Raw genomic sequence first — 22,722 nt, 5'->3', positions numbered from 1 at the left:
CTTTTGCAAACTATTATAACTCAAACTTTCCAGATTTTAAATAGTTGTCGGAAACTGGGTTGGCGACGTTGAAGTCTTGGCCATGGCATGATTCGTTTATAGCCTAACTTTAGCTTTTTACTTCTGGCGATTGCGTTTAGGGTTCAGACGTTTGTCAAGATTATGATATATAAGAATCCTAGAGTAGGGTTTTCCGCAAATGTCCCCGTTTTACAGCTCGTTCAAAACATACATCGCACAAAAGCCCAACATTTACATAGCCTGCTGGTTATAGGGGCAATCGAATCGTGTAGTGATTATTTTCACCAGCAGATGGCGCTGGGAGATACGCTGATACGCTCGTTATCGCTTTCAAGATAGTAACACACTAACTATTCATGTTAAATTAAAGTAATACTGTTTGCATGTGCTTTATAACAGAGCCTCAGTGTGCGGGATTGTTTTGTCCCCAAAAGTTACGCAGTCACAAGTGATTACCGCACATCTGAACTATAAAATAACCCAAACAATTACACTTGCAACAAATACATGTGCAGAATACACATACGTAATGTGTGCTTAAAATAAGCCTAAAATGCAAAATAACATTAAAGATAGTAACGTTAGCTAATTATTTTCAAGCACAAACGTAAACACAACATTTGAAGTAAAAAAAAAAGTAATTTATACAGTGTACACTTGTGAAAATGAAAGTATTAAATACAATTATATTTGTTAAATGGTTTTATTCATTATCATATTTGTTGTTTTGTTTTTGTATTGTGTTTTGGTAAAGTCATGTTACAATATTGTTTTGATCGGCTTGTGATTTTACAATGGTTTGTGTATTTTTTAGTTTTGTTTTTGCGGGTGCGGTGAATTGTATTAAAACCAGACCAAAAAATTATCAAACTAAATCATCATAATTAATGTTCATAATAATATAGGGAGCCCACAATGACGATGACGACGACAAAAAAAAATGCGTTCTCAAGCGCATCTTCGCGTTACGGCTTTATTGTGCGCAAGAAACCGAGCTCTCTTCTCCCCGACAACGTAGACAAACTCCTGTTCCTTTCTCATAATAGACTGTGAGAAGATGGATATCGGTGGGAAAAATTAGCCGAATTCAATATTTTTTTTTAGTTGTTTTATTGTATTTGATGTTAAGGCTACTTGTTTGTCGGCCTGATTATTTTTGCGCGAATGTTTCTCTTTTAAGTGTTTCCGTTATTTTGTGTTTTATTTAAAAAAGTGAATGAACGCCCACTATAACCAGTAGATGGCGGCAGAGGAGCACTTATTGACTTATTAGACATTTCCACTTTCCTAAATATGGAAAAAATTAGGAAGTCTCATGAAAAACTTTTCTTCAGATTGTGCCTGAATTACCCAGAAAGCTGTTGGTCAGTTCATTCGCGTGAATCGTGTCATTCGCGGTGATGATGCGTTTCCACAGTTATCGCAAATTCAGCACCGTTTTTTTTAGATTTTCTTTTTTAAAAACGGATGTTTGTTTATAACACTATACTTTGGTTTAACTACCTTGGCATTACATTTTAGAAAATTAGTTAACGCTGCAGTGTGGTAGAGCTGCACGATTCTGATTAAAATAACGATTTAAAATAAAGATCATGATTATGAACAAAATAACGTGGCTCTTCTGACAAAATGTTGCAATCCGTGAAAAAATATTTCATGAATTTGAATTATTTAAAAACATAATTAATCAAAAAGATTGAATTAATGATTTAATGACACAAAACATTTTTTCGGACACATGTCGTCACCTACAGGTGTAATTTTTGTAATTCTTGTATAATTATGAACTACAAAAAATGTGATAATAAATCATGTTATGAGCCACATTTTTGTTGAAATATTTAATCTTTAGGATGTCTCCAGAAGAGCGAGCAGATGAGTGTTTTCATCCAGAGAGAGGTCGGAGGTTTTCCTGCTTGAGTGTTGATTATTTCCTCATATTCTCCATTCTTGCGGCTCCTCTCTTCCCAGTCTGTCAGTAACGCTCTGTTTACTGTCTCTATGAAGCCCCTCCTTCTGAAGAGCACACTGTGCTCTGATTGGTCGGCTGGAGCGGTGTGTTGTGATTGGTGTTTGGGAAATGTCCCGCCCCTCACCATAACAGTTTCAGCACACGACTAACTAACTCAACCAGACCCCACATCGTTATGCTGCCCATTAATGATTATAATGGTTTTATTTTTCTATTTTGGATATTATCTTATCCAATTACTTGAGGAGGCACTTGAAGGACTGCAACAATACACACTAAAGACAGATGAACATGCAAAAAGCACAATAGGTCCATTATAGAACATTTTATCAATAATAGTGCCCGATGAAATGTATTTTATCTTTTCAGAAATTCTTCGTTGTCTGTTTTAATTGTAATTTCCGTGTGGATGGAAATGCATTCTGGCTTCCCGATGCGTTACAACAGCGAAGATCAAAAGAAGTGGACAAAACAGTCACTCTTTGTTCGGACATTAGCAATCATTTACGCCGTCATCACCTGTGCACAAGCGCTAATCAGTGGTGTAAAGTAACGAAATACAAATACTCTCGTTACTGTAATTGAGTAGTTTTTCTCAGGAGTTGTACTTTATTAAAAACAGTGTACTTTTACTTTTACTTGAGTACATTGTAAGTGCTGTATCGGGTCTTTTACTGCGCTATTTTCCCTAAACCTCCCGTCGCTACATTATGTTTATTTTTTTTCCTGTCGACGTGATTGGCTAAGACGAATAATCAGTCATGTGACTCCAGGCATTAAAGTGACAGTAGCCTAATATTCCTGCGGCTGTTTTTAATGTGAACCAAACAAAGGACGAATAAAAAAGCATGAGCTTTTGTAACTTCAATAATGATTACTCTTTATTTAATTTATACAGTGACGATTATATGTGATGTTATTTTTACGTTTTGGTTACTAAACTCCTGTTAGATCCTAAATAACCTGAAAAGCTCTGTGTATTCGACATAAACAGCATAAATGAAGGTCTTCGAATGCTTGAACCCCGATAAATGCTGCTCGCAGCTTTAGTTTATTTGTATCTTTGCTCTGTTTTTGTGCTTGTAGTTGATTATTTGTTCTTATATTTGACAGGTTTTTCCCTCTGAACATAGGGATGGCTCGATACCACAATTTTGTCTTCGGTACGGTACCACAATCTAATACCGAAGTACCGATATTAAATCGATGCTATACAGGATCTGAATTTTGATGCGGTATTGCGCATAATTTTACTCACTCTCGCAAGTTTTGGGTTTATGAAGCGGGAAATTACCGCAAATGTTTATTATTAAATTAATCAACAAAGATTATCACATCAATCAGTCATTTGGAAACTTTCTTGTAAGTAATTTCAGCAATACTGTGCGTCTCCATTCTCTCAAAATCAGCAAATTGCTTCTGGCTTCAAAAGACATCGCACATGAACTATAAAAGCATCTGCGCGCTCAGATTCAACACTTTCGCTTCCGTATGGGACGGCTGACGGAAATCACTGCCCACGTCTTTTTAAACCTGGCCAATTTGAAAATCCAAGCGATGATTTTGTAGCATTTCGTAATACATATGGGAGCTAAGAGAGTTTTCTTTGTGCTCATACAACAACAAACACACAAGCCTAAAGAGCTCGCGCATTCCAAATTAAGTTGTTTTTCCTTAGTCAAATACACACAAACTTATGTCAAATGTCCATCTTTAGTGAGTCGTCACATAACCAACTGTGTTTATGTCTTTCGAGAATGTAAATAGTGCAATAGTGTGCGTGCAAATATTATGAGATCTAAACGTCACTGGTTGAAACGAACGCTGGAGATTTCTTTATATTTAAACAATACGATCTTATGTATGTGCGTTAATCAGTGTTAAAAGAAAAATGTCTAAATTAGATGGTTTGATTTATGCTCTCACCTGTCGATCTCATAATGTCTTACAAGTCAGGAATTAAGTGACGATGCTTGGCAAGGTTTGATGGTTCTTCAGCAGTTTTATAAGCAAAGTAATACCAAATTTCACGTCTACTCCTGTCTTTATTAATGAGTTTTGTGCGTGTTGAGTGAGATTCAACTGCTGTATTCATCTTGTTCTGTTGCCACATTTGCCGGTTTCGCGTCAGTTTGGGTAGCGCTGCCACCTAGCGGTGAACATCGGAACAGCAGCATATACCGAAATGAGCAAAATCATGATATCGTACCGTTTGAAATAAAATGCATACCGGTATTTTTCCAGTACCGGTATACCGCGCATCCCTACATGACACAAACCAAACCGTACCGAAACCGTGATAAAAACCGAACCGTGAGTAATTTGAACCGTTACACCCCATATATATATACCCTGCAATCGTCACAGCCCTACTGTTCACACTCACTCTTGTTGTTTGTAGGGATGCGCCAGAAAAAAAACGTTTTTCTTTGTATTTTTCTGCCGATTTATCCGGAAGTGCGCCCGCATGCACATACGCCTATATTGCAATCATTCGCAAACATGTCACTTGTGTGTTACAAACGGAAACTGGAGAACCGAGGGAAGAGACGGGGAATGAAGAGCCGCTTTCCTGCGCGAGCTGAAGTTGGGCGAGCTGAAGTTGCGCGAGCTGAAGTTGAGCGAGCTGAAGTTGCGCGAGCTGAAGTTGCGCGAGCTGAAGTTGAGCGAGCTGAAGTTGCGCGAGCTGAAGTTGAGCGAGCTGAAGTTGAGCGAGCTGAAGTTGCGCGAGCTGAAGTTGAGCGAGCTGAAGTTGAGCGAGCTGAAGTTGAGCGAGCTGAAGTTGAGCGAGCTGAAGTTGGGCGAGCTGAAGTTGGGCGAGCTGAAGTTGCGCGAGCTGAAGTTGGGCGAGCTGAAGTTGGGCGAGCTGAAGTTGAGCGAGCTGAAGTTGAGCGAGCTGAAGTTGAGCGAGCTGAAGTTGGGCGAGCTGAAGTTGGGCGAGCTGAAGTTGGGCGAGCTGAAGTTGCGCGAGCTGAAGTTGCGCGAGCTGAAGTTGGGCGAGCTGAAGTTGGGCGAGCTGAAGTTGGGCGAGCTGAAGTTGGGCGAGCTGAAGTTGGGCGAGCTGAAGTTGCGCGAGCTGAAGTTGAGCGAGCTGAAGTTGCGCGAGCTGAAGTTGGGCGAGCTGAAGTTGCGCGAGCTGAAGTTGGGCGAGCTGAAGTTGGGCGAGCTGAAGTTGCGCGAGCTGAAGTTGAGCGAGTTGAAGTTGAGCGAGCTGAAGTTGGGCGAGCTGAAGTTGAGCGAGCTGAAGTTGGGCGAGCTGAAGTTGGGCGAGCTGAAGTTGGGCGAGCTGAAGTTGAGCGAGTTGAAGTTGAGCGAGCTGAAGTTGCGCGAGCTGAAGTTGAGAGAGCTGAAGTTGAGCGAGCTGAAGTTGCGCGAGCTGAAGTTGAGAGAGCTGAAGTTGAGCGAGTTGAAGTTGAGCGAGCTGAAGTTGCGCGAGCTGAAGTTGAGAGAGCTGAAGTTGAGCGAGCTGAAGTTGCGCGAGCTGAAGTTGAGCGAGCTGGTTGAGCGAGCTGAAGTTGCGCGAGCTGAAGTTGAGCGAGCTGAAGTTGAGAGAGCTGAAGTTGAGCGAGTTGAAGTTGAGAGAGCTGAAGTTGAGCGAGCTGAAGTTGGGCGAGCTGAAGTTGGGCGAGCTGAAGTTGGGCGAGCTGAAGTTGAGCGAGCTGAAGTTGAGCGAGCTGAAGTTGGGCGAGCTGAAGTTGGGCGAGCTGAAGTTGGGCGAGCTGAAGTTGGGCGAGCTGAAGTTGCGCGAGCTGAAGTTGCGCGAGCTGAAGTTGAGCGAGCTGAAGTTGGGCGAGCTGAAGTTGAGCGAGCTGAAGTTGAGCGAGCTGAAGTTGCGCGAGCTGAAGTTGGGCGAGCTGAAGTTGCGCGAGCTGAAGTTGCGCGAGCTGAAGTTGAGCGAGCTGAAGTTGCGCGGGCTGAAGTTGGGCGAGCTGAAGTTGGGCGAGCTGAAGTTGCGCGAGCTGAAGTTGCGCGGGCTGAAGTTGGGCGAGCTGAAGTTGGGCGAGCTGAAGTTGGGCGAGCTGAAGTTGAGCGAGCTGAAGTTGGGCGAGCTGAAGTTGGGCGAGCTGAAGTTGGGCGAGCTGAAGTTGGGCGAGCTGCTGAAGTTGGGCGAGCTGCTGAAGTTGGGCGAGCTGCTGAAGTTGGGCGAGCTGCTGAAGTTGGGCGAGCTGCTGAAGTTGGGCGAGCTGCTGAAGTTGGGCGAGCTGCTGAAGTTGGGCGAGCTGCTGAAGTTGGGCGAGCTGCTGAAGTTGGGCGAGCTGCTGAAGTTGGGCGAGCTGCTGAAGTTGGGCGAGCTGCTGAAGTTGGGCGAGCTGCTGAAGTTGGGCGAGCTGCTGAAGTTGGGCGAGCTGCTGACGTTGGGCGAGCTGCTGAAGTTGGGCGAGCTGCTGAAGTTGGGCGAGCTGCTGAAGTTGGGCGAGCTGCTGACGTTGCGCGAGCTGCTGACGTTGCGCGAGCTGCTGAAGTTGGGCGAGCTGCTGAAGTTGGGCGAGCTGCTGAAGTTGGGCGAGCTGCTGAAGTTGGGCGAGCTGCTGAAGTTGGGCGAGCTGCTGAAGTTGGGCGAGCTGCTGAAGTTGGGCGAGCTGCTGAAGTTGGGCGAGCTGCTGAAGTTGGGCGAGCTGCTGAAGTTGGGCGAGCTGCTGAAGTTGGGCGAGCTGCTGACGTTGCGCGAGCTGCTGACGTTGCGCGAGCTGCTGACGTTGGGCGAGCTGAAGTTGGGCGAGCTGAAGTTGGGCGAGCTGAAGTTGGGCGAGCTGAAGTTGGGCGAGCTGAAGTTGGGCGAGCTGAAGTTGGGCGAGCTGAAGTTGGGCGAGCTGAAGTTGGGCGAGCTGAAGTTGGGCGAGCTGAAGTTGGGCGAGGCGCTGAAGTTGCGCGAGGCGCTGAAGTTGCGCGAGGCGCTGAAGTTGCGCGAGGCGCTGAAGTTGCGCGAGGCGCTGAAGTTGCGCGAGGCGCTGAAGTTGCGCGAGGCGCTGAAGTTGCGCGAGGCGCTGAAGTTGCGCGAGGCGCTGAAGTTGCGCGAGGCGCTGAAGTTGCGCGAGGCGCTGAAGTTGCGCGAGGCGCTGAAGTTGCGCGAGGCGCTGAAGTTGCGCGAGGCGCTGAAGTTGCGCGAGGCGCTGAAGTTGCGCGAGGCGCTGAAGTTGCGCGAGGCGCTGAAGTTGCGCGAGGCGCTGAAGTTGCGCGAGGCGCTGAAGTTGCGCGAGGCGCTGAAGTTGCGCGAGGCGCTGAAGTTGCGCGAGGCGCTGAAGTTGCGCGAGGCGCTGAAGTTGCGCGAGGCGCTGAAGTTGCGCGAGGCGCTGAAGTTGCGCGAGGCGCTGAAGTTGCGCGAGGCGCTGAAGTTGCGCGAGGCGCTGAAGTTGCGCGAGGCGCTGAAGTTGCGCGAGGCGCTGAAGTTGCGCGAGGCGCTGAAGTTGCGCGAGGCGCTGAAGTTGCGCGAGGCGCTGAAGTTGCGCGAGGCGCTGAAGTTGCGCGAGGCGCTGAAGTTGCGCGAGGCGCTGAAGTTGCGCGAGGCGCTGAAGTTGCGCGAGGCGCTGAAGTTGCGCGAGGCGCTGAAGTTGCGCGAGGCGCTGAAGTTGCGCGAGGCGCTGAAGTTGCGCGAGGCGCTGAAGTTGCGCGAGGCGCTGAAGTTGCGCGAGGCGCTGAAGTTGCGCGAGGCGCTGAAGTTGCGCGAGGCGCTGAAGTTGCGCGAGGCGCTGAAGTTGCGCGAGGCGCTGAAGTTGCGCGAGGCGCTGAAGTTGCGCGAGGCGCTGAAGTTGCGCGAGGCGCTGAAGTTGCGCGAGGCGCTGAAGTTGCGCGAGGCGCTGAAGTTGCGCGAGGCGCTGAAGTTGCGCGAGGCGCTGAAGTTGCGCGAGGCGCTGAAGTTGCGCGAGGCGCTGAAGTTGCGCGAGGCGCTGAAGTTGCGCGAGGCGCTGAAGTTGCGCGAGGCGCTGAAGTTGCGCGAGGCGCTGAAGTTGCGCGAGGCGCTGAAGTTGCGCGAGGCGCTGAAGTTGCGCGAGGCGCTGAAGTTGCGCGAGGCGCTGAAGTTGCGCGAGGCGCTGAAGTTGCGCGAGGCGCTGAAGTTGCGCGAGGCGCTGAAGTTGCGCGAGGCGCTGAAGTTGCGCGAGGCGCTGAAGTTGCGCGAGGCGCTGAAGTTGCGCGAGGCGCTGAAGTTGCGCGAGGCGCTGAAGTTGCGCGAGGCGCTGAAGTTGCGCGAGGCGCTGAAGTTGCGCGAGGCGCTGAAGTTGCGCGAGGCGCTGAAGTTGCGCGAGGCGCTGAAGTTGCGCGAGGCGCTGAAGTTGCGCGAGGCGCTGAAGTTGCGCGAGGCGCTGAAGTTGCGCGAGGCGCTGAAGTTGCGCGAGGCGCTGAAGTTGCGCGAGGCGCTGAAGTTGCGCGAGGCGCTGAAGTTGCGCGAGGCGCTGAAGTTGCGCGAGGCGCTGAAGTTGCGCGAGGCGCTGAAGTTGCGCGAGGCGCTGAAGTTGCGCGAGGCGCTGAAGTTGCGCGAGGCGCTGAAGTTGCGCGAGGCGCTGAAGTTGCGCGAGGCGCTGAAGTTGCGCGAGGCGCTGAAGTTGCGCGAGGCGCTGAAGTTGCGCGAGGCGCTGAAGTTGCGCGAGGCGCTGAAGTTGCGCGAGGCGCTGAAGTTGCGCGAGGCGCTGAAGTTGCGCGAGGCGCTGAAGTTGCGCGAGGCGCTGAAGTTGCGCGAGGCGCTGAAGTTGCGCGAGGCGCTGAAGTTGCGCGAGCTGACCTCTCCGGCACTGCACAAGCGCAGATAGTGAGAGTTTGTTCGGCCATGTAAAATCATGATCGGTGCATCACTAGTGTTTGTGAGTCTCGATCTCTAACATGTGACCGTATGATCCGGAGTTACGGCTGTACGAGTGTGACGGTAACACTGACGGTTTTGATGCCCTGATGTGTGTGAGAGTGTGTGTGAGAGTGTGTGTGAGAGTGTGTGTGTGTGTGAGTGTGTGTGTGTGTGTGTGAGTGTGTGTGAGTGTGTGTGAGAGTGTGTGTGTGAGAGTGTGTGTGTGAGAGTGTGTGTGTGAGAGTGTGTGTGTGAGAGTGTGTGTGTGAGAGCGTCTCTTTCTCCTGCTCACTTCTTCCTATAAATAGCAGCATTGGCTGTGTAGGGGAGAACAGCTGAAGATCTCTCTCTCTCTCTCTCTCTCTCTCTCTCTCTCTCTCTCTCTCTCTCTCTCTCTCTCTCTCTCTCTCTCTCACACTCCCTCCCTCCCTGGGGGACTGCAGTCTATTCTCTCTCACCCAGAATTCTCCTGTTCACATCCAGGTCTCCACACACACACACACACACACACTCGTGCCGCAGAGCTGAACCCGTCCCGTCCTCGCCCGTCCTAGTGTGCCCTATATACTAGGGATCGACCGATATGGATTTTTTAGTGCCGATACTGATTTTTTTTTCATCAGCTTTAGCCGATGCCGATACGAGCTGCCGATTCTCTTGAGCCGATATTTGCTTTTGCTCCACCAATTTACAACATAAAAATGACACAATAATCACGATGATAACAATTTAAAATTTACAATTTAAAAAAGGAACATTTAATGAACTTAAAAAAACAATATTTAACAAATAGTGAGGTAGAACAAGAAAAAAAAAATAGTTCAGTGGTGAAAATAAATATTGAAGCATTCAGGAAAAATCTCCCAATGCTCCTCGTGAAACTTCAGTCTTTCCACCTTTGACCATCGTGTCAATTCTCAACTGATTTTGATTAATATGCGCGAGGGAGAGCGAGAGAGTTTGAAGACGGTGAGAGCTGCCCTGTGGACGCCTGTCTGGAAATAATGCAGGGGAAAAAAATATCGGCGAACGCAGCAGCCTTATATCGGCCGATACACGTAAAAATTGCAAATATCGGCCGATACGCGTAAAAAAGAGAGTTTGAAGACGGTGAGAGCTGCCCTGTGGACGCCTGACTGGAAATAATGCTAATATCGGCGAACGCAGCAGCCTTATATCGGCCGATACACGTAAAAATATCGGCCGATATATCGGTCTAACACTACTATATATATTTCTATAGTGTGATTTCAGTCAGTTGTGAAGTGATGATCGGCGACAGGAAGAGAGGAAAGCCCTGTTTTACGGCCACATAAATCTGCCAACGGCCAGTGAAGTGTTTCCTCTCCTGTCTGAGACACGCTGTGCTCTCACACACACACACACACACACACACACACACTGGGCTTCTGCATGTGTTTCTGTCCTCTTCTCCGCCTCTGATGACTGTTCATCCCTTCTTTCCTGACAGATGGAGAGTGAGATGAAGAGGAGGAAGTACTCCACCAGCAGCAACGACTCTGACACCACTGACAGTGAGTGATAAACACAGATGGGAACACATGCAGAATTATATTTCTACTTTTGAGAGGGTTTTTTTAACCTCTTAACTGTCACCGCTCTTTTTGAGAATAGTCATGAAGATGCACTATCCAAACTTAAAGGGCTGTAATTCAAGAATGCTTTGGAATATAGACATAATTTTAGTCTTGTTTTAAAGAAGACACTCTGCAGATTATTGCTGAAGTGAAAGCATTTCAAAATATGAAAGTATGAAAAAGTTATGGAAGTTTAAATTGACTGTAAATGAAAAATACTATACTAAATATTTTATATTTTACAAAAAAAAAATTAATCTAAAATTACTATCAAATCAAAACCATATGTCTAATCAAGTTGTGTTCCAAATTTGAAGTTGAGATCACAAAAATTAAAGTCCCCATGAGATGTTGTACCAAAAACAGCCACCGGGTGTCATTCACATTCCATTGATTGTTTTTTTTAAAGCATTTTCCTGTAAATTTCTGTCCAAATGTCACTTCCGTCACAAAACAGTCCCCAAATATGGACCCTTGAGACTCAGACCTTTCCGACGATATGCGTCTTGTCAAGATTAGAAAAGATTTTGATTATAAAGTAGTTAAAATACATTTCGTAATACGAAACATGGCGCCGCCCACTAGGGGGAGGAGCCCGCTAGAAGAATTTAGAGTACCGTTTCCATGGTAACACAACGTCCAATTTCAAAACTGTTTTCACAGGAGGAATTTTGAGTTCGTAAGCTTTCGAATGATACCTAATTTATGATAATTACTCAAATATATGATACGAACGTATCGGTGACAGTTAAGGGGTTAAAAACCCATCCGACCTGAATATAATATTACAGTTTAATACAGTTTAATTATTACATTAATAAACAGCTGTGAATAAAGTTTATTCTTGATAATGAATGATTAATGTACTGTTCCAGAGATTAATCTACTTTTATACTTGTTTGTACTTTTTGACAAAAATCTTAAAAGTTAGCATTAGTTGGGTATTATGGCTCATATAGTGAGAATATGGAGGATAAACAGCTCAAACTTTTGATGTATAGCAGATGCTTACAATAAATGCATATACATATCAATATCTGCTACTAATGTTTTAGTAAGATGATATTTAAATGCTTCGTTTTATGATTAAAACATGTAATGCAATGATGATTGATGGATGAACAAATAAACCTTCCTCAAAGCCTGACCATCATATTTCATACTCATGATTTCTGATGGATCATCAAGTAAGCCTGGTGAAATATTACTGTAAATCAGCAAAGTGTTGGTCATGATCATTTAGAGGCCGTAGAAATGTGCCTATTAAATATGATACAGTAGCTTTATAGGGTTAATGCAACAATTAACCAACAAGTGTAATTCTGTGCTAACTAACACTAAAGATGTCACTGGATGTCAAACAATCCTTATTATTTTAGTTAAGTGTTTATTTCAACATTTACTAATGCATTATTAAAATCTTGTTAACATTAGTTAATGAAATGTGATGTTAATATTAACTAACGTTAACACAGATGAACAAATACAGTAACAGATGTTCTACTCATGGTTAGTTCATGATAGTTAATACATTAACTAATGTTAACTAATACAACATTATTGTAAAGTGTTACCAAAAGCTGAAATTGACATGTTATAATTAATAAAAAAGTAGAAATTATTAGATCAATTTATGACGACAAAATTGATAACTATGAGTAATAAATAAATATGTAATTATGAGATAAAAAGTCAAAATTATGATATACTAAGTCATTTATGAGATGCTATGTGAAAAAAGAAAACGTTCAAATTATGAAATAAAACCAAAATTATGAAATAAAATTAATTGACGTTATAATTATGAAATCAAAAGTTAAAAATTATGAAAAACTCTCATAATTATGATAAAAAGTAAAACATTATTAGAAAAAAAGGCCAAAATTATTAAACAAGTTTAAATTGACGTGTTATAATTAATAAAAAAGTAGAAATTATTAGATCAATTTATGACGACAAAATTGATAACTATGAGTAATAAATAAATATGTAATTATGAGATAAAAAGTCAAAATTATGATATACTAAGTCATTTATGAGATGCTATGTGAAAAAAGAAAACGTTCAAATTATGAAATAAAACCAAAATTATGAAATAAAATTAATTGACGTTATAATTATGAAATCAAAAGTTAAAAATTATGAAAAACTCTCATAATTATGATAAAAAGTAAAACATTATTAGAAAAAAAGGCCAAAATTATTAAAAAAGTTTAAATTGACGTGTTATAATTAATAAAAAAGTAGAAATTATGAGATACTGTCATATCAGTGCCAGACCAAAAAGACGATCACAACACGAGGGCGAGTAAATGATGAGGGAGTTCTCTGGAAGTTCAGGTGTGACGCTTTAATCTCTTGCAGGTCATGTGACCACCTGGTCTTCAAAGAACACTGGGACCAGTAGCACATGGGTACGCCATGAGCCGAAGAAACCATCTGAGGTGAGAAATACCAGTTTAAAGTTAAAGGGAAGTTTCCCTGGTCTTTTCTCTCCTCTATTGTGCCGGATATCGAGTGAATCGCTTCTCAAACAAGAACAAATGTAGGCGGGGCTTGAGTGTGTCTGTGGGGGACTGATTGGATGATTGCGGTTTGCTATTGGTGGATCTCATGTGAGTGACAGGTGGCCCCGCCCTCATCATCAGAGAAGAGATGACGTTATTCTGATTATTAACACAATCATGATGTGCAGCGATAAATCAGAATAAACACTGCAATATTCCACAAAAAAAAACAAGTGTCGTCCATTTTGATTAATTAAGCCAAACTGATGTGAAGATATGTTGTAGTAATTAAAAGTCAAGTCATTTTATTTGCATTAAGTTTTTTGATGTAAATGTTTGAACATTAAATTGTCCACATTCAAAAGTTTAGAGCTGGATGATAGGATGATAATATAAACTGGATAAAAAAGTTTGTCGACAAAAAAAGTTTGGCTTGAAAAGGCTAGACCAGAAAGTTTGAAATAGTTTGACTTTTAGTTAGTAGTTAGTAGTTTAGATAGATAGATAGATAGATAGATAGATAGATAGATTAGATAGATAGATAGATAGATAGATAGATAGATAGATAGATAGATAGATAGATAGATAGATAGATAGATAGATAGATAGATAGATAGATAGATAGATAGATAGAAATAGTTAGATAGGTCTTGTAATGTGGTTGCTAGGGTACTTGGTGTGGTTGCCATGGTGTTGCTAAGCGGTTGCTAGGGTACTCAGGTGGTTGCTATGCAGTTGCTAGGGTACTCGGGGTGATTGCTAAGGTTTTGCTATGTGGTTGCTAGGGTACTCAGGTGGTTGCTATGCAGTTGCTAGGGTACTCAGGTGGTTGCTATGCAGTTGCTAGGGTACTCAGGTGGTTGCTATGCAGTTGCTAGGGTACTCGGGGTGATTGCTAAGGTTTTGCTATGTGGTTGCTAGGGTACTCAGGTGGTTGCTAGGGTGGTTGCCATGCGGTTGCGAGGGTACTCAGGTGGTTGCTAAGGTCTTGCTATGTGGTTGCTAGGGTGGTTGCTATGCAGTTGCTAAGGTACTTGGGGTGGTTGCTATGCAGTTGCTAGGGTACTCGGTGTGATTGCTAAGGTTTTGCTATGTGGTTGCTTGGGTACTCAGGTGGTTGCTAAGGTGGTTGCCATGCGGTTGCTAGGGTACTCAGGTGGTTGCTAAGGTCTTGCTATGTGGTTGCTAGGGTGGTTGCTATGCAGTTGCTAAGGTACTTGGGGTGATTGCTATGCAGTTGCTAGGGTACTCAGGTGGTTGCTATGCGGTTGCTAGGGTACTCTGGGTGATTGCTAAGGTCTTGCCATGTGGTTGCTAGGGTATTCAGGTGGCTGCTAAGGTCTTGCTGTGGTTGCTATGCGGTTGCTATGCAGTTGCTAAGGTACTTGGGGTGGTTGCTATGCAGTTGCTAGGGTACTCAGGGTGGTTGCTAAGGTCTTGCAATGTGGTTGCTAGGGTACTCAGGTGGTTGCTAAGGTCTTGCTGTGGTTGCTAGGGTGGTTGATATGTGGTTGCTATGCAGTTGCTAAGGTACTTGGGGTGTTTGGCTATGCAGTTGCTAGGGTACTCAGGTGGTTGCTATTCGGTTGCTAGGGTACTTGGGGTGATTGCTAAGGTCTTGCTATGTGGTTGCTAGGGTACTCAGGTGGTTGCTAAGGTCTTGCTATGTGGTTACTAGGGTACTCAGGTGGTTGCTAAGGTCTTGCTATGTGGTTGCTAGGGTACTCAGGTGGTTGCTAAGGTCTTGCTGTGGTTGCTAGGGTGCTAGGGGGGTTGCTATGTGGTTGCTATGCAGTTGCTAAGGTACTTGGGGTGGTTGCTATGCAGTTGCTAGGGTACTCAGGTGGTTGCAAGGGTGGTTGCTATGCAGTTGCTAAGGTACTTGGGGTGGTTGCTATATGGTTGCTAGGGTCTTGCTATGTGGTTGCTAGGGTACTCAGGGTGGTTACTAAGGTATTGCTACGTGGTTACTAGGGTACTCAGGTGGTTGCTAGGGTGGTTGCTAGGACATTTTTGTGGTAGCTATGGTGTTCTGGGTGGTTGCTATGAGATGGATGGAAATAGTCAGAAGAAATCCTCCTGGTGTAATGTTGCCAATGTTATGTTCTTTCAGGTGTTTCGCACCGATTTCATTACAGCCATGAAGTTGCCTGATTCAGCACAACTGAGCCCAGAGGAGTTTTATTTCCTGTCCGACCCCTGGAGGCAGGAATGGGAGAAGGGTGTGCAGGTGCCAGCCAATGTGGAAGCCATTCCTGAGCCTGTGGTCAGGTGAGGATCAGCACCACACACACACACACACACACACACACACACACACACACACACACACACACACACACACACACACACACACACACACACACACACACACACAGGCTCTAATGCGCTTCCCAAGAGGAAATGCAGTGAGGAAGCATTATTTAAGTGAAGTGAGCAACTGGAGAAGGCCTCAAACACTACACTCACCAGTAAGAGATGAAGCCTCAAACACCACACTCACCAGTAAGAGATGAAGCCTCAAACACCACACTCACCAGTAAGAGATGAAGCCTCAAACACCACACTCACCAGTAAGAGATGAAGCCTCAAACACCACACTCACCAGTAAGAGATGAAGCCTCAAACACCACACTCACCAGTAAGAGATGAAGCCTCAAACACCACACTCACCAGTAAGAGATGAAGCCTCAAACACCACACTCACCAGTAAGAGATGAAGCCTCAAACACCACACTCACCAGTAAGAGATGAGGCCTCAAACACCACACTCACCAGTAAGAGATGAGGCCTCAAACACCACTCTCACCAGTAAGAGATGAAGCCTCAAACACCACACTCACCAGTAAGAGATGAGGCCTCAAACACCACACTCACCAGTAAGAGATGAAGCCTCAAACACCACACTCACCAGTAAGAGATGAAGCCTCAAACACCACACTCACCAGTAAGAGATGAAGCCTCAAACACCACACTCACCAGTAAGAGATGAAGTCTCAAACACCACACTCACCAGTAAGAGATGAAGCCTCAAACACCACACTCACCAGTAAGAGATGAGGCCTCAAACACCACACTCACCAGTAAGAGATGAGGCCTCAAACACCACTCTCACCAGTAAGAGATGAAGCCTCAAACACCACACTCACCAGTAAGAGATGAAGCCTCAAACACCACACTCACCAGTAAGAGATGAGGCCTCAAACACCACTCTCACCAGTAAGAGATGAGGCCTCAAACACCACACTCACCAGTAAGAGATGAAGCCTCAAACACCACACTCACCAGTAAGAGATGAAGCCTCAAACACCACACTCACCAGTAAGAGATGAGGCCTCAAACACCACTCTCACCAGTAAGAGATGAGGCCTCAAACACCACACTCACCAGTAAGAGATGAAGCCTCAAACACCACACTCACCAGTAAGAGATGAAGCCTCAAACACCACACTCACCAGTAAGAGATGAAGCCTCAAACACCACACTCACCAGTAAGAGATGAAGCCTCAAACACCACACTCACCAGTAAGAGATGAAGCCTCAAACACCACACTCACCAGTAAGAGATGAAGCCTCAAACACCACACTCACCAGTAAGAGATGAAGCCTCAAACACCACACTCACCAGTAAGAGATGAAGCCTCAAACACCACACTCACCAGTAAGAGATGAAGCCTCAAACACCACACTCACCAGTAAGAGATGAAGCCTCAAACACCACACTCACCAGTAAGAGATGAAGCCTCAAACACCACACTCACCAGTTAGAGATGAAGCCTCAAACACCACACTCACCAGTAAGAGATGAAGCCTCAAACACCACACTCACCAGTAAGAGATGAAGCCTCAAACACCACACTCACCAGTAAGAGATGAAGCCTCAAACACCACTCTCACCAGTAAGAGATGAAGCCTCAAACACCACACTCACCAGTAAGAGATGAAGCCTCAAACACCACACTCACCAGTAAGAGATGAGGCCTCAAACACCACTCTCACCAGTAAGAGATGAGGCCTCAAACACCACACTCACCAGTAAGAGATGAAGCCTCAAACACCACACTCACCAGTAAGAGATGAAGCCTCAAACACCACACTCACCAGGAAGAGATGAGGCCTCAAACACCACACTCACCAGTAAGAGATGAAGCCTCAAACACCACACTCACCAGGAAGAGATGAGGCCTCAAACACCACACTCACCAGTAAGAGATGAAGCCTCAAACACCACACTCACCAGTAAGAGATGAGGCCTCAAACACCACACTCACCAGTAAGAGATGAAGCCTCAAACACCACACTCACCAGTAAGAGATGAAGCCTCAAACACCACACTCACCAGTAAGAGATGAAGCCTCAAACACCACTCTCACCAGTAAGAGATGAAGCCTCAAACACCACACTCACCAGTAAGAGATGAAGCCTCAAACACCACACTCACCAGTAAGAGATGAAGCCTCAAACACCACACTCACCAGTAAGAGATGAAGCCTCAAACACCACACTCACCAGTAAGAGATGAAGCCTCAAACACCACACTCACCAGTAAGAGATGAAGCCTCAAACACCACACTCACCAGTAAGAGATGAAGCCTCAAACACCACACTCACCAGTAAGAGATGAAGCCTCAAACACCACACTCACCAGTAAGAGATGAAGCCTCAAACACCACACTCACCAGTAAGAGATGAGGCCTCAAACACCACTCTCACCAGTAAGAGATGAGGCCTCAAACACCACTCTCACCAGTAAGAGATGAAGCCTCAAACACCACACTCACCAGTAAGAGATGAAGCCTCAAACACCACTCTCACCAGTAAGAGATGAAGCCTCAAACACCACACTCACCAGTAAGAGATGAAGCCTCAAACACCACACTCACTAGTAAGAGATGAAGCCTCAAACACCACACTCACCAGTAAGAGATGAAGCCTCAAACACCACAATCACCAGTAAGAGATGAAGCCTCAAACACCACACTCACCAGTAAGAGATGAAGCCTCAAACACCACACTCACCAGTAAGAGATGAAGCCTCAAACACCACACTCACCAGTAAGAGATGAAGCCTCAAACACCACACTCACCAGTAAGAGATGAAGCCTCAAACACCACACTCACCAGTAAGAGATGAAGCCTCAAACACCACACTCACCAGTAAGAGATGAGGCCTCAAACACCACTCTCACCAGTAAGAGATGAAGCCTCAAACACCACACTCACCAGTAAGAGATGAAGCCTCAAACACCACACTCACCAGTAAGAGATGAGGCCTCAAACACCACACTCACCAGTAAGAGATGAAGCCTCAAACACCACACTCACCAGTAAGAGATGAAGCCTCAAACACCACACTCACCAGTAAGAGATGAAGCCTCAAACACCACACTCACCAGTAAGAGATGAAGCCTCAAACACCACACTCACCAGTAAGAGATGAGGCCTCAAACACCACTCTCACCAGTAAGAGATGAAGCCTCAAACACCACACTCACCAGTAAGAGATGAAGCCTCAAACACCACACTCACCAGTAAGAGATGAAGCCTCAAACACCACTCTCACCAGTAAGAGATGAAGCCTCAAACACCACACTCACCAGTAAGAGATGAAGCCTCAAACACCACACTCACCAGTAAGAGATGAGGCCTCAAACACCACTCTCACCAGTAAGAGATGAGGCCTCAAACACCACACTCACCAGTAAGAGATGAAGCCTCAAACACCACACTCACCAGTAAGAGATGAGGCCTCAAACACCACACTCACCAGTAAGAGATGAAGCCTCAAACACCACACTCACCAGTAAGAGATGAGGCCTCAAACACCACACTCACCAGTAAGAGATGAAGCCTCAAACACCACACTCACCAGTAAGAGATGAGGCCTCAAACACCACACTCACCAGTAAGAGATGAAGCCTCAAACACCACACTCACCAGTAAGAGATGAGGCCTCAAACACCACTCTCACCAGTAAGAGATGAAGCCTCAAACACCACACTCACCAGTAAGAGATGAAGCCTCAAACACCACACTCACCAGTAAGAGATGAAGCCTCAAACACCACTCTCACCAGTAAGAGATGAAGCCTCAAACACCACACTCACCAGTAAGAGATGAGGCCTCAAACACCACTCTCACCAGTAAGAGATGAGGCCTCAAACACCACACTCACCAGTAAGAGATGAAGCCTCAAACACCACACTCACCAGTAAGAGATGAGGCCTCAAACACCACACTCACCAGTAAGAGATGAAGCCTCAAACACCACACTCACCAGTAAGAGATGAGGCCTCAAACACCACACTCACCAGTAAGAGATGAAGCCTCAAACACCACACTCACCAGTAAGAGATGAAGCCTCAAACACCACACTCACCAGTAAGAGATGAAGCCTCAAACACCACTCTCACCAGTAAGAGATGAGGCCTCAAACACCACACTCACCAGTAAGAGATGAAGCCTCAAACACCACACTCACCAGTAAGAGATGAAGCCTCAAACACCACACTCACCAGTAAGAGATGAAGCCTCAAACACCACACTCACCAGTAAGAGATGAAGCCTCAAACACCACACTCACCAGTAAGAGATGAAGTGTGTGCTGTGAGATGGACGAGGAAGTAGGAAACAAGTCATTTTGGCAGCTTTTGGACATTTTTATAGTATAATGACTTGAATATAGCGGCCCTTTTAAAGCAGAATAGGGGAATAACAGATCGTAGTTAAACCCTTTACACTCCAAGATGGCCGACCTAACCCTAACCCTAACCCTAACTGATGTTCAACATTCACTGCTGGTTAAAACATCTCACTCTTACTTGATTACGAAGATATTTGACCACTGTTTATGATCAAACTTAGGGATGCACTGATGTGATTTTTTTTGGGACCGATACCGATTTTAACAAACAATTATTTACCGATACCGATATTTGTCACTTGCCCTCTTATTTGAAATTTTGTCATTTAAAATAGTGTTTTTAAAGTAAAAAAAAACATTACATTAACTCATAGTTATGCTGCATTATCAAATAATTTCTAATGAACATACACTGGATCCTTTTAACATTCAGCAGGCCAACATACATACATACATACACACATATATATATATACACACGCACGCACGCACGCACGCACGCACGCACACACACACACACACACACTTTCCCACAACAGAAAATATGAAATAAACAGTGCTTTTTAAGCAGGTTTAATGTTAAATAACACTGCATATTCTTCACTGTATAAGTTAAATGCATATATTATTGTTACATTGAGACATGGCTCTTCTGTACAACATTAATCCTGTCACAATTACTTACAAAGTACTGAGCTTTTATTTTGACGGGTTGCCGTGAAGACCTTCGAGTTCCTGTGTGTGTGTGTTTTGATATGACAATAGATTTTGTCGAATAAAACGGTAAAATGCTCATGAAGTGACTGGAGATGCATTCGTGTCTCATATTGAGGTGGCAGAGGCTGAAAAACACTGCGAGTTTCAGTGTGTGTGTGTGTGTGTGTGTGTGTGTGTGAGGCTAAATAAAGCCGCGTGTCTTCATTCATTTGCATCGTGGAAATCAATCCTTATGAAAGTTTAGTCAAGAGTAGTGAGCGATTATTTATTTTTGTTTGTTGGTCTTTTGTTGTTTGATAAACATTAAAACACAGACACAGGAATATTACATATAATCTTGGATTATGCAGCAGACGTTACACAGCTCAGGGCCTTCACACAGTTCATTAATAAACATCAGTGTGTTATATCAGCCTCTCATGATATAGCCGATGGTTGTACATTGATCAAAAATCGGACGATAAATATCGGCGGCCGATACATCGGTGCATCCCTAATAAAACTAGGTTGCAGTGACATTCATTAATGTCAGGAGTGCAAAATTGGATATTTTGAAAAGAATAATTCAGTTCTCTCACGTCTGCTCTGGTTTATTTGTTCACATAAATGCACAAGACGGCATCCATTAGGGCTCTTTGTACAAAAGTGCACATATTTGGTGAAATACAGATTTATTCTCACGTTTGCAAAATATTTAGTCTCACAGAATACCATTTCTATTAATTTCCCACTGAATTAAGGTCCTTTCACACTGGACGTGATTTTGACGCGCGAATAATTCGCGCTGATCAGCTGTTTGTGTAATGAGAGCTTTCACATCGAACGCGAATGTGCTGTGGCGATAAAACAATGTTTATTTTTTCCGTTTCGATGTAGATTTTTTTTTAACACTCGCAGCGACAGAAAAGGCTTAAACCAATCACACACAAGGAAACAAAGGTCACGAAATGTCCAGTTGATGTCACTAGCCATTCAATCAACATTAACCTTTAACAGGTGTCGCATTTCTCACGAGATTACAGCTGTAGTTGTGTTTACAGCTGTACAGATGCAGCTGTGTTTGCCCACTAGGCTACAGATATTATAATCAATACATTGTTTTTTTTTTTATCTAATTGCGTCCGCGACTATAGAAAGTGAATGTGTTTCCGTCAGTACGACTGTGGCAATTAAATGTTTACATTGTGACTCAACTGGAAACACAGCAGCTCCGGATCGAGCCGTTCCTGAAGTGTGTGTGTGTGTGTGTGTGTGTGTGTGTGTGTGTGTGTGTGTGTGTGTGTGTGTGTGTGTGTGTGTGTGTGTGTGTGTGTGTGTGTGTGTGTGTGTGTGTGTGTGTGTGTGTGTGTGTGTGTGTGTGTGTGTGTGTGTGTGTGTGTGTGTGTGTGTGTGTGTGTCGTCAGATGCGCTGCTACCGTCTCTGTCTGGAGGAGCTCCTCAAATTGTCCCACGGACATTTGAAAGTAAGTTCGGAACCGGCCATGATGAAGCTTTAGCTCCTGTAGATTCGCTTCCTCCCCTTCGGACTCTGTTCTTTAAGACTGGCTGCACCCAAAACCTTCTTCTCTGTCTTTTAAAGAAAATTAAAAGCTCGTCTCCACTGAATGATTACGTGTCCGTGTTTCTCAGCTGTCGCCGCGAATGTTTGGGAATGTTGGAGCTCTGAAACGTCGCAAACTCGCGTCGCGGCTGATGTGAATGGTTTTGACGCGAACTATTCGCACACGAAATATTCGCTTTTTCCGCTTCGCTTTTTCGTTACGCGTCCGGTGTGAAAGGGCCTTTTTGCGATCTGAGAGAGCGTTCAGAGCGAGTTCTCTCCTGTTCCTGGTTTTGCTTCAGTTTATGACTGATTCGCCTACAGATGTCAATCATCTTGCGTTAGTCAACGTGTCCATAATTCCTGCCCTTCTTGATGACTCTGTCCTGTACACTTCCTCGCTCTGAGCTCCGTGAAAAACAAACCCAAAGAAACGTTTCTACACGTGAAACAAGAAGCTAATAAACACACGAATACAGTAGAATATAGTTTGTATTTTGAGGTATTTTCATATCAATAATAGATGTTTACATTATAAATGCTAAGCAGGTGCAGGGCTCCAGATTGCGACTAAATGGTGGCATTTTGCGACCTGTTTTCCTGCTGGTGCGACTGAATTTGTTTTCCTGCGATGCCCAACTGATAAGAGCTGCCATTTCTGTTACATATGAGAAACATCGGACGGCAAACGAAATGAAAGCGGAACGGAACCGAGCTACTCGTTTGACCGTTAATCAGCTCGGAGTAGGGTTGTGCGATATTGAAGAAAAATGCGATATCCTTGTTAAAGAATGCGATATTCGATATGCGATACGATATTGGTTTAAGTGTGTAAAATCTATTTAAATTATATTTAAAAAAATATTTAAAAACTGAGAATGATACCATTTATGTGTTTCACATTCTTTCTGGGAAAAGAAAGCATCGCTCAGGGCTTAAAAACGAAAAA

The 22,722-nt window shown here is 44.7% G+C and overlaps 1 protein-coding gene across 2 annotated transcripts in view; it reads left to right on the top strand.

The window, feature by feature from the left end:
- The window catches only part of jade2 (jade family PHD finger 2), an 87,184-nt gene that overhangs the window by 9,101 nt on the left and 55,361 nt on the right, over positions 1 to 22,722 (top strand). For both annotated transcript variants that reach the window (XM_079834206.1, XM_079834205.1), the window contains exons 2-4: positions 10,240 to 10,303; positions 12,731 to 12,810; positions 14,987 to 15,144. In XM_079834206.1, the coding sequence (XP_079690332.1) occupies positions 10,240 to 10,303; positions 12,731 to 12,810; positions 14,987 to 15,144 (302 nt within the window). The remainder of the gene's footprint in view (positions 1 to 10,239; positions 10,304 to 12,730; positions 12,811 to 14,986; positions 15,145 to 22,722) is intronic.

The sequence above is a fragment of the Gobio gobio genome, assembly GCF_949357685.1.
Source record: "Gobio gobio genome assembly, chromosome: 14".
Lineage (NCBI taxonomy): Eukaryota > Metazoa > Chordata > Actinopteri > Cypriniformes > Gobionidae > Gobio > Gobio gobio.
The sequence above is the reverse complement of the archived record's forward strand: the minus strand, read 5'-3'. Positions and strand labels throughout refer to the sequence as shown.